This window comes from Xiphophorus maculatus, chromosome 6 (genome assembly GCF_002775205.1).
Source record: "Xiphophorus maculatus strain JP 163 A chromosome 6, X_maculatus-5.0-male, whole genome shotgun sequence".
Classification (NCBI taxonomy): domain Eukaryota; kingdom Metazoa; phylum Chordata; class Actinopteri; order Cyprinodontiformes; family Poeciliidae; genus Xiphophorus; species Xiphophorus maculatus.
In genome coordinates, this window is record NC_036448.1 from 11,347,712 (window position 1) to 11,361,988 (window position 14,277).

The 14,277-nt window shown below is 41.1% G+C and overlaps 1 protein-coding gene across 1 annotated transcript in view; it reads left to right on the forward strand.

Annotated features, from left to right (window-relative positions):
* LOC102236308 (ephrin type-A receptor 4-A-like) overlaps positions 1-14,277 on the forward strand; it is a 31,082-nt gene continuing 16,805 nt past the window's right edge. Inside the window, exons 1-6 of the mRNA XM_023335727.1 lie at positions 1-175; positions 411-678; positions 2,246-2,313; positions 4,250-4,447; positions 5,011-5,121; positions 5,531-5,885. Coding sequence (XP_023191495.1) covers positions 522-678; positions 2,246-2,313; positions 4,250-4,447; positions 5,011-5,121; positions 5,531-5,885 — 889 coding nt within the window. The 5' untranslated portion in view covers positions 1-175; positions 411-521. The remainder of the gene's footprint in view (positions 176-410; positions 679-2,245; positions 2,314-4,249; positions 4,448-5,010; positions 5,122-5,530; positions 5,886-14,277) is intronic.

The window sequence follows — 14,277 nt, forward strand, 5'->3', positions numbered from 1 at the left end:
AACTTGTGAAACGTTCATGTTTTTGAAATTATGCAGCACAGTGCGGTTTTTCTTTTTTAAAGTGTAGCTCTTGTAACGTTTACCTCCGGCCTCCTTCAGATTACCTCTATTTATTTAGGCAGACGCTTGGTTGCTTCATGTCCCTTTAGATAAGAGGATATTACAGATGAAGCAGGTGAAGCTTGGTGGGGGTTTTCTCAAATTTAAAGTTTCCTTTATTCTATGTCATTTCATTTTGAAAGCTAACGATCATCTTCTGTCACCCAGTTTCCTAATAAGTCTAATTTATTTTATCAGCAACTTTCTCCCTAAGATGTGTTAAAAGGCACTAACAAATATTATTTGAGTGACTGACGCTAATAAGAGCCTCAGCGCTTTTTTGCATTAACTTCATGTCATTTACCATCAAGGGAAGCTTCTGAGTGGGAGACCGCCCCTGAATCCGCCGCCGCTCCTGCTGCTGCATCCATCCCAACTCGCTTTCACACTTGGTTTCATTCACACGGAGTTTTCCCACCGGGATGGAGCCGCTTCAGCCAGCGCGCACAGCCCACGGAGAGCTCGCAGGCTTCCGCACGGCACACATGGCTGGGAATCTGTTGCGAACATTTTTATCATCCGTCTGGATAATAACGCTGGTTTCTTGCGCTAGGACGAGGATCTATCTCCCCAATGAAGGTGAGTGTGCGCACCGGGGTTAACCGCTGGAAGAGGCGCTGCGTGCGCTCAGGGCGCATCCGAGGACTGGAGAGAGGAGAGCTGAGCTGCGCGGATCATGAACTATTAGAGAAAAAGTTTAATGTTTATCACCTTATAATTCCTGTAATGATTTATGGTTGATTTCCCCATTTGAGCTTAGCTGCATACTTTAGCGAGTGTGCTCTGTAAAGGAAAAACAAAAACCCTTTTGTTATGGATTGGGGTGACAAAAAATGGCCATTATAGCTTTTACTGCATGTTATTGTAAAACCTTTGAACTTAAATTCATAGCTTTCACGCTTCGATAATCTCTTTTGATTAAGATAGAGCGTTAACACTTATGAAGCAATTGATTGAAATCTTATCGTAACCTAGTGCAACACGAAAGGAATGCTGCTATTGCAACTTACAAACTAAAATAAAGTAACACAAACCTCGCTATTTATTTTTTGTTTTCAAGCGGTAAATGAGCAATGGCCAGCTCTAATGTCTATTCACTGAATGACTGATTAATTGAACGAGTGATTGACTTATTGATTTTCATTAATATGCTTTCCTTTTTGTCCTTCATAGTGCCTCTTTTTAAATGCATGCCACTCAGTTATAGCTCCGCCTTCAAATGATACAATTTTTACATATTCATTGCAAAATCTTGTGAGAATTACTGTAGTTTTCAAATCGTGGCTGGTGTAGTGGCTAAAATAAAGCATGTTTCAACATGCTTGAAAACATGAATTTGCACACTACTAGGCTGTTGTGCTGCAGCAACATGGGAAATGGTACTCTAGCTGATTAAAAGTTGTCTCCATCTTATAAAACTTTCTGGACATGTCCCTGTATTTTGTCATTTAGGAAGGACCAGTATCAGCAACAATGTATATCAAGGATATTGGATATCATGCCGTTTCTGCTCACTTTTTATGAAATGCCAAAAAATTAAAATAAAAATACATTTAGAGAATTCTACAGTTTAGCATACTGCAGTGCAAACCCTATGCCTGTTTATTGGCACTGCCTGTCAGCTGGCTGAAAGGAGGCCTCTGTGCTTTTCCCTCAATTGGAAGGAAGACGTAATCTGGTTATTGGGGAAAAAAAGTCTAATAAAAGCCAAGAGTGTTGATGAAATGGGCTAGCCAAGCCTGACTTTTAGTTTAAGCTAAATTTAAACAGGATAGTATTTGTTCTAGGTTAAAAAAAGATTTAAATTGGTCAAAAAAGAAAAGAGAATATCCACAGATGCCCAGTGTTTGGAACTTATTAATGTGGAAACAAATACACACTAATACACCATTTGTATATGTGGTATTATTCCAAATATTTTACATTTTTCAGCAGGGTTATTGTATAAAAATGTGGTAAAGTTGATGAAAGTGTAGGCCTTTGCTTATTCTACAGTTGTCACAAACTCAGCCAACACATATTGTAGCCAGAACAGGGTTTTCTAACTTATCCAGCTTAAGTTTCATGGCTTAATAACGTTGTTGTGCACTGCACACTCTTTGTTCTTAAACTATTTACATGTGTGTGTGTGTATCTGCGATTCCAGTGACCCTTCTGGATACCAGGACAGTGCCAGGAGAACTGAAATGGGCAGCCAATCCTGCAGAGGGAGGGGTGAGTGGGAGACTTTTCTCTCTCTCTCTCTCTCTCTCTTTACAGATACACTGTTTACAACCTGCTCTCTCCTCTGAAAACACAATCTCTATCTTAAGCACATGCACATTCACACACACTTGTGCACACTTGGTCTGGAAAGCTGTAAATAATCTTCCCACAGATTTTGCAATGTGCTGTTGTTCACCAAGACTAAGTGCTAATATGAGATTGCTGGCGTTTAATTTGGCACAGGCAAAGGCACAAACCAGCTTGATGGTGGGTGTCATTTTTTTTAGGGATTTGTACTACCAAGCAATTGCCAGAATAAATCCTGGAAATATCTGTTTTATATTTTAACTTACCAGTTTTTTTTTTATTTGTTTTTTGGTACTTTTTGTTGTCACTGTGATGTAAAATCGTAACATAAAAGTTATTGGCGAACTTGACTTCTATTTCTTCGGGGTTACCGTGCTCTTATTCTATCGCATACGGCTTGATTGACAGGGTCCTGCTCTTCACGTACTGAGCTTTAGATTAGAGGCACCCCCCATCATCCCCATCTTTCAGAAACACACACACACACACGCACGCCTACACACACACACAGATAGAAAAACTCAGCTTCTTTTTGGTTGGGACAAAGACACTCTTTCCTCTGACAGCTGTGATCTCTGTCTGCCTTAAAAGAGGTCACACCAAAAGGGTTTCTGTGTCTGCTTTTACACAGAGCAGGAAGTAGCATATATATGTATACAGTTAAAACAAAAGCAGACTAGTATTTCAGGACAATAAAACTCAGATAAGGTGTATGAGTCATTGAATCACCATAAAACTTAGCTGTCAGATATGACGCTTACCCACTGTGTTTTCAGTATTTTAATTGCCCCGGAAATGAAAAATGATGAAAGAATTAAGTTTTATTGCAAACTGAAGGTCAGAGTGTGTCACATGTTTGCTGCACTGCGGGTTCTTTTTGCACATCTACTAAAATTTACATCACCAGTAATTTATCAGCGTTTCTGCTGTAACCCTGCACGCGCCACTGATGACATATTGATCAGTTTAAGAAAACTCTTTACACACTCACCCTAATACGCACACGCCAACACACGCACACACCCCATCACTCTCCAGTTCGCCCTCTCTTTTTCTTCCACCGGACACGGTAAATTTAGCGTGTATACAGCCCTCAGTGGTATGGAGAGAGCAAGATTATTATTCAGTAGCAATAAAAAGCCAATTTGGAGCTGGGAGGCTCAGCGGTCATTTGAAGGGTCACAGTACAAGGCAAATAATCGGCCCTATTGAGATGGATGGTGCGGCGAAGGTTGAGCCCGCCTCGCTTGTATGGAAATGCGCCTGCAGAAAGCCTTGGACTCTCAACAGATCCGAACCGCTGGCCGCTGCAGAATATTGATGCCGGAGTGAATGTTGGATGGCGAAGCTTTAAATCACTGCTGTGAATTAGAGGACGCAGCATTGGAAATGGTTTTGGACCTAGTCTATAGCCTTCATTGGGACAAAGAGGTCCCAATGAAGTGACCGCTTTCAGTTTATGAGGGCAGATTATGCAAAAACCCACCAAACACTGAGTCATTTTCTGAAAAACAATGCCTGTCTAGATGGCTTCCTGACAAAATTACAAAATTAGCTGCAGCTGGCAGCAGGGATCCCTCTCTGTTGCTCCATACAGTATAGCCACTGAGAATGATCACACTGAACAAGCATCTGCTTATTAAAAGTTTGTCTTGTTAGCCAGTGTGTTAGTGTTTGTATGGGTAAAGTGTAGCAGTTTCCTGCAAAGCAGGGAAGCAGTTAAAAGATGGCATCTTCACTAACTCAGTGAGCTGTAATTATACACAATTTCCTTTATTCCTAAAAAATTTAAAACTTAAATTTCTCCTGTGGAGTAACAGAATTGTGTGTGTGTGCGTGGGCGTGCGTGTGTTTGAAGTGGGAGGAAGTGAGCATTATGGATGAGAAGAACATCCCCATCAGGACGTACCAGGTGTGTAATGTTCTGGAGCCCAGTCAGAACAACTGGCTGAGAACAGACTGGATCCCACGGTCCGGTGCTCAGCGGGTTTACGTCGAAGTCAAGTTTACTTTGAGAGACTGCAACAGCCTGCCAGGAGTCACCGGCACCTGCAAGGTAGAGAACATTCTGCATGATGTGAAAGCAGAGGGGAACTACAGGACAATAGGCATTTTTAATTAAGATTTAACTCTATTTCTCAAGCTAACTTTCACCATGACCACAGACTTTTCCTAAGATAACTTTCTTATACAAAACCCTTAATTGTTTTATATTTGTTTTAACTAAAACCACAAGCTTTAATGCCTTTTGTATATATTTTTATGTGCTAGACCAACAAAAGGCAATCTATAGTTGTGAGCGCATGGAAAGAAAAAGATATATGGTTTTAGAAGGCTGCAAAAGATTTGAGACTTGGTGGGGGTTCGCTTTCCAGCAGGGCTACAATAGACTGGTTAAGATTAACAAGTCCTAATGTGCTAAAATGGCCCAATCAAAGAACTTTTTGGTCAAAATGTTGCAGATTTTAAAATGCATGTAACAGAAGGCAAGGCATTGCGTTATTTGCTAATTAGCTTAGCCCAAACCTGAATTTGACCTATTATCTTTGAGCCAAAATAGAATTATATTGATGTTATTCCCAGCCACTGCTTTTCTTAAACCCATTTCGTATCTTGCAGGAGACGTTCAATCTATACTACCACGAGTCAAATGAAGACAGAGAGAGCTACATCAAAGAGAGCAGCTTCATTAAGGTGGACACGGTGGCAGCAGACGAGAGTTTCACCCAGGTAGCACCAAGCAACTGAGTCAGGCTTTCAGTTGTTTATCCACCCACCTCATCTCACTTTAATTTGCTGCCATGTGGAAAATAAAACCTTCTGGCACTTAGCTGTAATTTTCTGACTTGGTTTACAAGCACTTCGATCTTGGATGTCTGTTTTTCTGTCCTCTAAAAATTGGCAGTGTGCTTTTGCTTAGCCGCTCCTAAAATGTCTGCTGATTTAAGTGTTGCAAGCATTAAAGGTTACTTTACCTGTGAAATCGATAAAAGTTCACCTGAATGAGAGCCAAGTGCTAAAAATGGAAACATCAGCAATAGTTCAGCTGAAACTCTCACATTCAGGTTGAACAAGTGAACCGGACTGAGATGCTTTACTGCGCGTTCCATTAAGATTATTCCATCCTCTTCGCTTCCAGGTGGATGTTGGGGACCGCATCATGAAGCTGAACACAGAAATTCGAGATGTGAAGGTCACGACAAGGAAAGGCTTCTACCTGGCCTTTCAGGACGTGGGCGCCTGCATCGCTTTGGTTTCTGTCCGGGTTTTCTACAAAACCTGCCCTCTCACTGTCCGGAACTTGGCGACCTTTCCCGACACGGTCACCGGTGCTGACACGTCTTCCCTGGTCGAGGTCAGGGGGTCGTGCGTCAACCAATCAGAGGAGCGAGAGGAGCCGAAAATGTATTGTGGAGCAGATGGAGAGTGGTTGGTTCCTATCGGCGGATGTTTCTGCAAACCGGGATATGAAGAGCAGGGCGGCGCATGTAAAGGTAGGTAACTGCTGCTGGAGGTAGTGATTCCTTCTAGGCAGCTTCTTTTGACTGAATGCCTGTCAACTATAGACATTAGATTATTTTATGCCAGCATTTGGAATTCCCACAACAGCATTAATGACAATTTTTAGCACTCAGTCCATTAGTCTACAGAGGAGTGATGGAAAACATTGGGATTTATCAAATGAAGTCTGTTGATTTTACATAGTCACTGTACATTTCAAATAAATTTAAAATTACATTTAGAATCAATTGTGACCATTATAGGTCTTGTTAACACAGTAATGGTGCTGTGTAAACTCACACTTAAACACTAATCTAAATCCAAAAGTTGCTGTGATTCTTGGGACTTTTCTTAACTCAAAAATTGTAAGGAAAAATTTTCTCATTCTTTAAAAAAAAAGGAAAAAAGAACAATAATCATTACTCATTTGAAAGAGTTAAAATTGTCATTTACAAACAAAATAAGCAGTGTGTATGACTTGCATGTTTTGTGACTTGAATGTTCAAAATACTACTTCTGTTACAGTAGATGAACAAAAGGCACAATGCTGAATTAGAATTTCCAAATTATTGACTAAAATTAGTGTGTACAGTTGTTCAGTAGAGTTGCACTCCAGCTAGCATTTGATTTTATAAAGCTCTAACTGTATGCAGTGATACGTATATTGCTTAAAATATTGGGCTGAACTTTAGAATAATTTTGTGGTTGCTTTAATCTCACCCCCAAAAATACCTCAAAATACAGCGATAAAATGTGAAGACCATTCCCCCATCTCTATTACCTGTGATTATATAGGATGCTCTGCCAAGTATAAAGTTGTTAAACGGCCATAATAATTCTTTTTTCGTCTGTTTGAAAGCCATAAAATCTGCTTTGAGGCATCTTTGCTTTAAACTAATTAATGCATCACATTGATAAGTTTGCACTGGTGCTTACTTGGCAAAGTCACAGCGACGAGATGCTTCCACAGTCGGATTGTGCCCAGTCAAGAAATAATGTGTGACTCGCAGTTCAGTTGCAGAACAAATTCATCAAATGAGTTGGAACTTGTTAGCATGTTCCTCTCAGAGCTTCTCTACTGTTAGTAAGCAAGCTACATGCTTTCACTTTGGAAGCTCTTTCGTGTAAGTGTGAGCTTAAGTTGCACGTTTGACCATCTGGCCAGCGACATTGGTTCATGTTCTTGTGGAACAGGTCATCTGAAACGTTTTGATGGTGCAGATGTTAAAACGTGTGTGCTTTTTGTCTCAGTGTGAGGAGCACGGAGACAACGGACAGAGCAAAGACGCTTTTTTACGACAAGATTTGACTCCCTCTATTCAGTCCCACATGAAACAGACACACAACATGTCAGCTCAGACACATACATACGCAGATGGACCGGGACCAACAGAGTGAAAGGGGCGGGAGGAGGGAGAGAACAACTTGCTGATCTACACCCTTGGCTTTATTTATGATGCCCATCCTGGCGAGCTAATTGTATAACAAACAGAACCATAACTCAAAGAGAATAGAGGAGACTCTTGGAGCGGGATGCAACTCTGTGCCAGTTGGCAGTAAAAAGAGAGGCGGAAAAAGTTCACATTTCATTCTATGCAGTGGGAACAACTCCACCAAACCTCTCTCTATGTGAGACAAACGCTCTCTGAAACCTCCATCCTGCCTGCCCCGTTTGTTCCCCCTGAAAGGAGGAGGAGGGCTGCGGGGTTGTCCTTGAGGTCTGAAATATGTTCCGGGATTTAGGAGATCCCCCTTGACTCCGCTGAACGTCCAGCAGATGTGAAGTGTCATCTATCTATCTGCAGCTCTCTTCTCCCGTCTCCTGCTCTCACCGCCTGTCAGGTTGTTGGCTTGGAGCAGCTGCATCAGGGGAAATCCATCAAAGTCCGGATGAATTCGCAGCGCTGATCCGGAGAATCTCTTGTCTCAGCAGCCGGAGATAGAGACCTGGACGTTTCTAATTGTTTCCGTTAAAAAGCTGTGGAAAAAAGGGGAAAGGGAAGGCAGATTGGGATGGAGGGATAATTGATAGAGAACGGTCTTAGTCTTCTCATGTCGCTGAGGTTATAAAGTTTGAGAATATTCTTCCCACAGACAAACAAGTTCTAGTAGCAAGGCAAACACATATTTAATTTTCAGAGATTTATTTTTTTATTATTTGTACACATTAAGCCACTTAGCTCTACTTTATGAATCATTCAACCATCAGATAACTCAAGAGTTGAACCAGGCTTTCCCTCTGGAACATTTGGCTCTTTTACTAAATGTTGCTAGTATTTTATTCCAATATTGTAAGTGGAATCTATTAAAACTACCAAAGATCACAGAACTGAACAGACAGAAAATATTATTTTAGCACAACCAAGGGAATTGCCAAAAACCTGTTTGCTGAAAACTTGGCACACATTAATTGATCAAATGATGATGATGCATCTCTCTAGTTTTCTGTCATGATGTCTATTCTCGATTTCTTCTTTGTTTATCAAGGATTTCCCTTCTGCATTATGTTCATAATGTTCATTCATCTTGTTTTAGGTGTGGCACTTTCTCTTTTGTTATCCCTTTTCAATGAAACATTGCATCATAACAAGATATCCCAGTTTTGCTGCTAAAAACTAAATGGTAATGTGTTGTTATTTTATATTTCACCTCACTGTAGTAAAAAGAAAACAAAAAGCTTTTTGGCAGACTGGTTAAAAAAACTGTAACTTATATACCTTTCTATCTAATAAATAGGCTGGTATAAGTAAATGTGGTCAAAGAAACAAAACTAAACTAAAAATGACTGACAGAGAAGGCAAATTTCACATTCAAAAATAAAAAGACAGACCGCTAGGAGAACTGGAAGATCTATTAAGACCTGTTTAATAGACAGTCAGAAAGTCTGATTTAATAGATGCAAACTGCAAAAATAAATTAAAGGTTGATGCAAGACCATTTCAAATCACTATGTATTTAAAGGGGGTGTTAGATTCAATATATAATGTTATTCCCTCATCAAAAACAGACCTGGATGGCTGTTCTGTTATGGATGAAAGTCTTGAATCTCCCATGGCAGTCATGTTGTGGGATTCGGTTCATTACCTAATTACCCAGCACTCATCCTCCAACTTCTCCCCTTCCTGCCACTCTGCTCCCCCAGACTAGTGGCAGCAATTGGCAAACACCAGGTGGAACTACTATTATCAGTGTATTTGTCCCCATTGCTCCCACCAGTTTATCGTACAAACTACTTGTCAGTCCTACACGGTCAGTCCAACGGTTGTAAATGAGAAGCATTGTTGTGATGAAGATCTGCAAGGAGAGTGTCTGAAAGAGCACCCTTTAAGTTGCTTTCCAACCACATACTTAAACCACATTCTGAGTAATTGTCCTGCGAGGGGGTTAACAACAACTCTTGTAGTCTTTTGCAACTACAGTAAACCTGGATTTCTTCCAGTATGTTAGGGTTAGGGTTAGGTTCATTTAGCTCCATTAGTCTTCCAACTTACAAAGACCAACTTTGCTATCTCTGCTGAAGATAAGATTTCTTACAGCATGATGCTACCACCACCATTCTTGGTGGGGGCTTTTTATACATTAATGTGCAGTGTTAGTTTCTTAGCTGGGCATTTTTTGTTGATTAAACAAATCACCTTTTTTCATGGTTGCTGTATTCAGTGAAAAGAGACTTCTTAAGGCTTCCTTTCAACAATGGCTTGATTCTTGTCACGCTTCCATAAGAGCCAGATTTTTGTAGTACACAACTAAGTTGTCCTTGACAGATTCTTCCAACTGGGCAGTAAATCATAGCAGAATCTTGGCTGCTTCTTCTCTGGTTAATGCTCTCCTCTCCCAGCCAGTCCGTTTAGTTAGACGGTCATGTCCTGCTTGGTTTGAAGTTCCATCGTATTCTCTCCAGTTTTAATATTTAAGGGTTATGAAGACTTTTAAAGGGAACTGTATATGAGAGTGATTTGGTTTTTATCAGCTTCACATTCTCCTTGTGTTGTAACCTGATCTTGTCCATTCCACGTTCTAGACTGAGCAGTGGGAAATGTTAGCCCATGTGGTCTCTCCGTGTTGGTCAGCCACATTTATCTGCACCAAGGAAATCACTTTCTTAAAATAAAAACTCCCAGTAATAGAGAACACAAAATTGTTTCAACTTAGATTTTGACATTCTGCTGCAGAGGTTCTTAGGAAGATGAAGGCATGCGGGTTTAACATTTAAAAGGCTTCAATTGGATAAATATCCCCAAATTCAGTCAGCAATAGCGCCACACATCTAAGACCAAACTAGAGACACATGTGCTCACTTGAGAGCCCCTGTTCTTATTTCCAGGGTAAGATGTGAAAAACTGCTTCAGCTTCATCAAAACTGTAAATCAGAGTTAATAAAAGTCTTGTTCAGCAAGTAGATGACTGCCAGCGCTGCTCATGTTCCAAAAATCTCTGCCACGGGTCCGCAATATTTATTACCACAAGAAAATAAAAAAATTAAAAAATTACAATCGCTGCATCCATTAAGCTCATAGCAATAAGCAGCCTCCTAAGTGGATGCACCATGCTTGTGTTTTTATATGAAACACAGCCAGGCCGAGCACAAGAGCCTCCAGGGAGGAAGAGTTTCACATGCTGGTAGGCAGATTCTGTTACCTTTGAATGGACACAGGGTGGGTCTTTCCTCCTGTTTTCATTCTTCCTATTAAGCTACAGTAATCTTTGTCTAGCTACAGTTGGATTTGTAAGACATGTATGAAAGCCATAACAGGATACCCACCTAGAAACGGAATATACATATTTACAAAATGTTAGCCTCTGTATTTAATTTAATTTTGGATGCTTAAAAAAAAATAAAACAGAACAGACTGTGCAGTAAAACTTTAAAGATGTTAAATCAAAGGTGCTGTCATGCAAGTAATGCTGATTTGTAAGTTTAGCACAAAGCAATAAATAATTCATAAGTGGTAAGAAATGTTATGCATTTGTATTGAGCCTCCCTGAGTAAATACTTCATAGACACAGTTTCCATTGTCAGCTTTGTATTCCTGGGTCCTGTTGAAGAAAAGTATCCTCAATGCATGATACCCTGTACTTCCATTGCTATGTTTTGGGATGGGGTGTGTAGGATGATGTACAGTGTTGGTTTCTGGCAGATAGTTTTGCTTTCTGGCCAAAAAAAAAAAAAAATCAGCTTTGATCTAATCTGTCCAGAGCTCCTTCTTCTTTTGCCATCTACCTTAAACTGCTTCTGACAAGCTTTAGGCATAACATTTTATGACTTTTATGGTTTCCTTTTCATAGTGTTGCATAAAGATCAGATTATTGTAGTGCTGACCAAACTGTGTACAGATTCTTAGACAGCAGCTGTGGATCTCGGCAGCTCCTTCAAAGTTACCATGGGGCTAATGGCTGATTTACTAATTAATGCTCCCCTTAAGTGACAACTGCTCTCAATACAGTTTTAACAAACTTCTTCCATTTCAGATTATGGAGTGAACATTTCTTTCTGATTTTATTTTTCTCACCAAACTCTGCTCTAAGCTATCGTAACTTTGTCACTAACCTTTCTGGTGTGCCTCTTGGTCTTCCTGATGCTGCTTACTGATTCTCTACCAAACCTCTGATGCTTTCACACATGTCGACTTCTAAAGGCAGCTGTTGTTATTGGCATGTGTGTGAAGTGGACTAAATACAAATAGACTACATTTTTAGATTTTACCTTACGAGGAATATTTGAAACCAACAATCATATTTCTTGATCGATCATATACTGAAGAATGTGGAGGTGGCATGACAAAATGCCTAAAGGTTCAAGGGGGAGTGAAAAGTTAGCAAGTCAGTGTTTATATTGACAAAGTGTAATCGGTTACTCCTGCAAGAAATCTTAGCACATCCAAAAACTTGCTGCTAAAATGAGCCGAAATCAGAGCAGATTCAGACAAAGTGGTGATGTGAAAAGTTCATCTGGAGTGTTGACGCAGGGTAATGAGGATGGAGAAGAGAAGCTCTGGAGAGGAAGAAGGGATTAGATGTTGAATGGAGAAAAAGGGGGGTGAAAGAAGGCCACTGACAGCAGAAGGCATCAATACATGGGCTGCTCCTCCCACAGTGGTGGAGGGGTCCATCACTGGGAGCAAAGGGGACGAACACAGAAAACACAAGAAAGAGGGACCTCCCTCATCTTTTCTATAGCCCTGGTTAAGATCGAGGTCATGACTGAGCCCGATGAAGACGTCAAAAACCCTGAGTGACAGCCGCTCACACGCACACATATACACTGGCAGCTTAGCTGCAGAGTGCGGGGTCATGACCGAGGCAGATGAAGACGTCAAAAGTTTGACAGCTGTGATCCGTCTGGGATGATCGGAAACGAGGAAGGAGAGACCACAGAGAGAATCTGAAATGTGAACGATTGGGGAGGCGGAATGAAAGAGGAGCCTTCTGCTTTTTGTCTCTGCTCCTCTCTGCCGTCCTCCTCTCGTCTTTGTCGTCTGATTCTCCTCAACTTGCAGCCCGGGAGGATTGGAATGTTTCTGTGTGTCTGAGCATTTTTGCCTGTGTGCTCACTTCCATCCAGAGAGATTTCATGCTTGTGCTTCCCTCCAACGCACCTGCAGTGTCTTGTAAACGGCAGAAAGCATTTGAGCAGAAAGGCAGCCGCAGTGAAAGAGAGATGATAGAAAGAAGAACCAAGCAGATGATGGAATGAGTGCGTAATCGCTGCATTCAGCCCCTCTAATTATTGCACGGCGTTTCTGGACTCAGGACATGTTGGATTGCTAATATACAGTGTGTGTGCGTATAATCGGGTGTGCGCCTGTGCATCGTATCTCTGATTTTCTGCCCAACAAAGCCTTCCCTCAAATGTACTTGCTGTTTGGAGGAATGCCCAGGAATGCCTGGAGAGCAGTGCTGAGGGGCAAACGGAGAAGAAAGTGTGTGTGTGTGTGTGTGTGTGTGTGTGCAGGGGTGTGTTTGTGCACAGCAGGTGACAGTCTGAGGAAAGACGCTAGAGAGCCACGAGTAATTGTCTGAAATGAGCCAAACTCAGGTTGGGGGGAGTGGTTTGCAATCCTCCAACCAGAATCAGACTGCATGCATGTGTTTGTGTGCTATTGTCTCCATCTCCCAGGTTGGTCTTAATGTAGAGGAGCTTTGCCAGTTCCACCAGGCTGTCTATAGCTCTCTGGCATTGGCTCCAACGTTTTTTCAGTTTCTCTCTGTCTTGGTCTCATTATCCCTCCTTTCTCTTCCTGAACTCTTCTCTGAGATTTTCAGTCAGGAGTAGGGGGTTTGCTGCCGCTGGTGGTGGGGTAGATGTGTGTCTGATAGGGAGGAGGGGATATTGTTGTAGACCGCTTTTCAAATGCTAATGTATTCACCCTTGGATTTGGGTAGGCATACACACACTCACCAGTCTTTACACATTTCTCTTTAAACCTCAGAAATTTTAAGCCAGATTTGTGATTTTTATTTTTATTTCAATGAGATGGAAAGCAGCCACCCTCATGGTGGGAACTCTAAAGGTTTCAGACAGACGGTCTGAAATCACAGATGTACCGACCAAAATGTTGAGGCTGATTTGAAATTTAGATGCTGGTTTTCTCTTAACTCTAATGCGTGAAGATGTAAGATTAGCATCCAGAAAATATTTCTAGCTTTCCTTCTGTGGATTTCCATTGAATATTTATACTGGAGTAGAAGCGATGTCCCACCATATGTGTGAGGGAGCACTTCTTGTAAAACAGGGTTTTACCATTTTAGAACGAAGGCAAAGTGATTGGGGAGTTGACATTATTCATGTATTGGATATCCACTTGGAAACACAACCAATTAAAGCATCTCACAGTGATGGAAACTTCAGAAACTTAAAAAATGTGTTTGCAAAACAACAGTGCTTTTTTAAATGGGGCTCCCATTGCCTTAGGGGCCTGGGCTACTGCCCTGGTAAGCCCTTTGTATAGTACAGTCATGCATAGAACAGTTGTTCCCAAATATTTCAACTTCTTAACCTACAAAAACATAGAGGTAAAAGAGACCTGTGATGTCAAATAAACATTGGAGCCTAAATGTTATTATATGTCTTTAAAACAATTCCTTCAGACATTTATAGCAAAATGTGCACTCTCAATAATTTTTTTAGCTTGACTTCTGAAAAGAGGTCTCAGTTCCCCCATCCTTGTTCATTTAAACCCTCAGCGCAGTACTGATTCCACCCCTAGAGAATTTAGGTCCTTACCTGGATCCTAGGATATCCCAAAGACTGCTATTATATCCAAACCCAACATGTTCTATGACAAAGAGAGGTTGATACTTCCTGGTCAGCAGTTGAATTTGGCCACTTTTTGTTGCTAACTGCATAGGTTATGTGTTTATACTAATCTGAACTCCAGAGTTCCT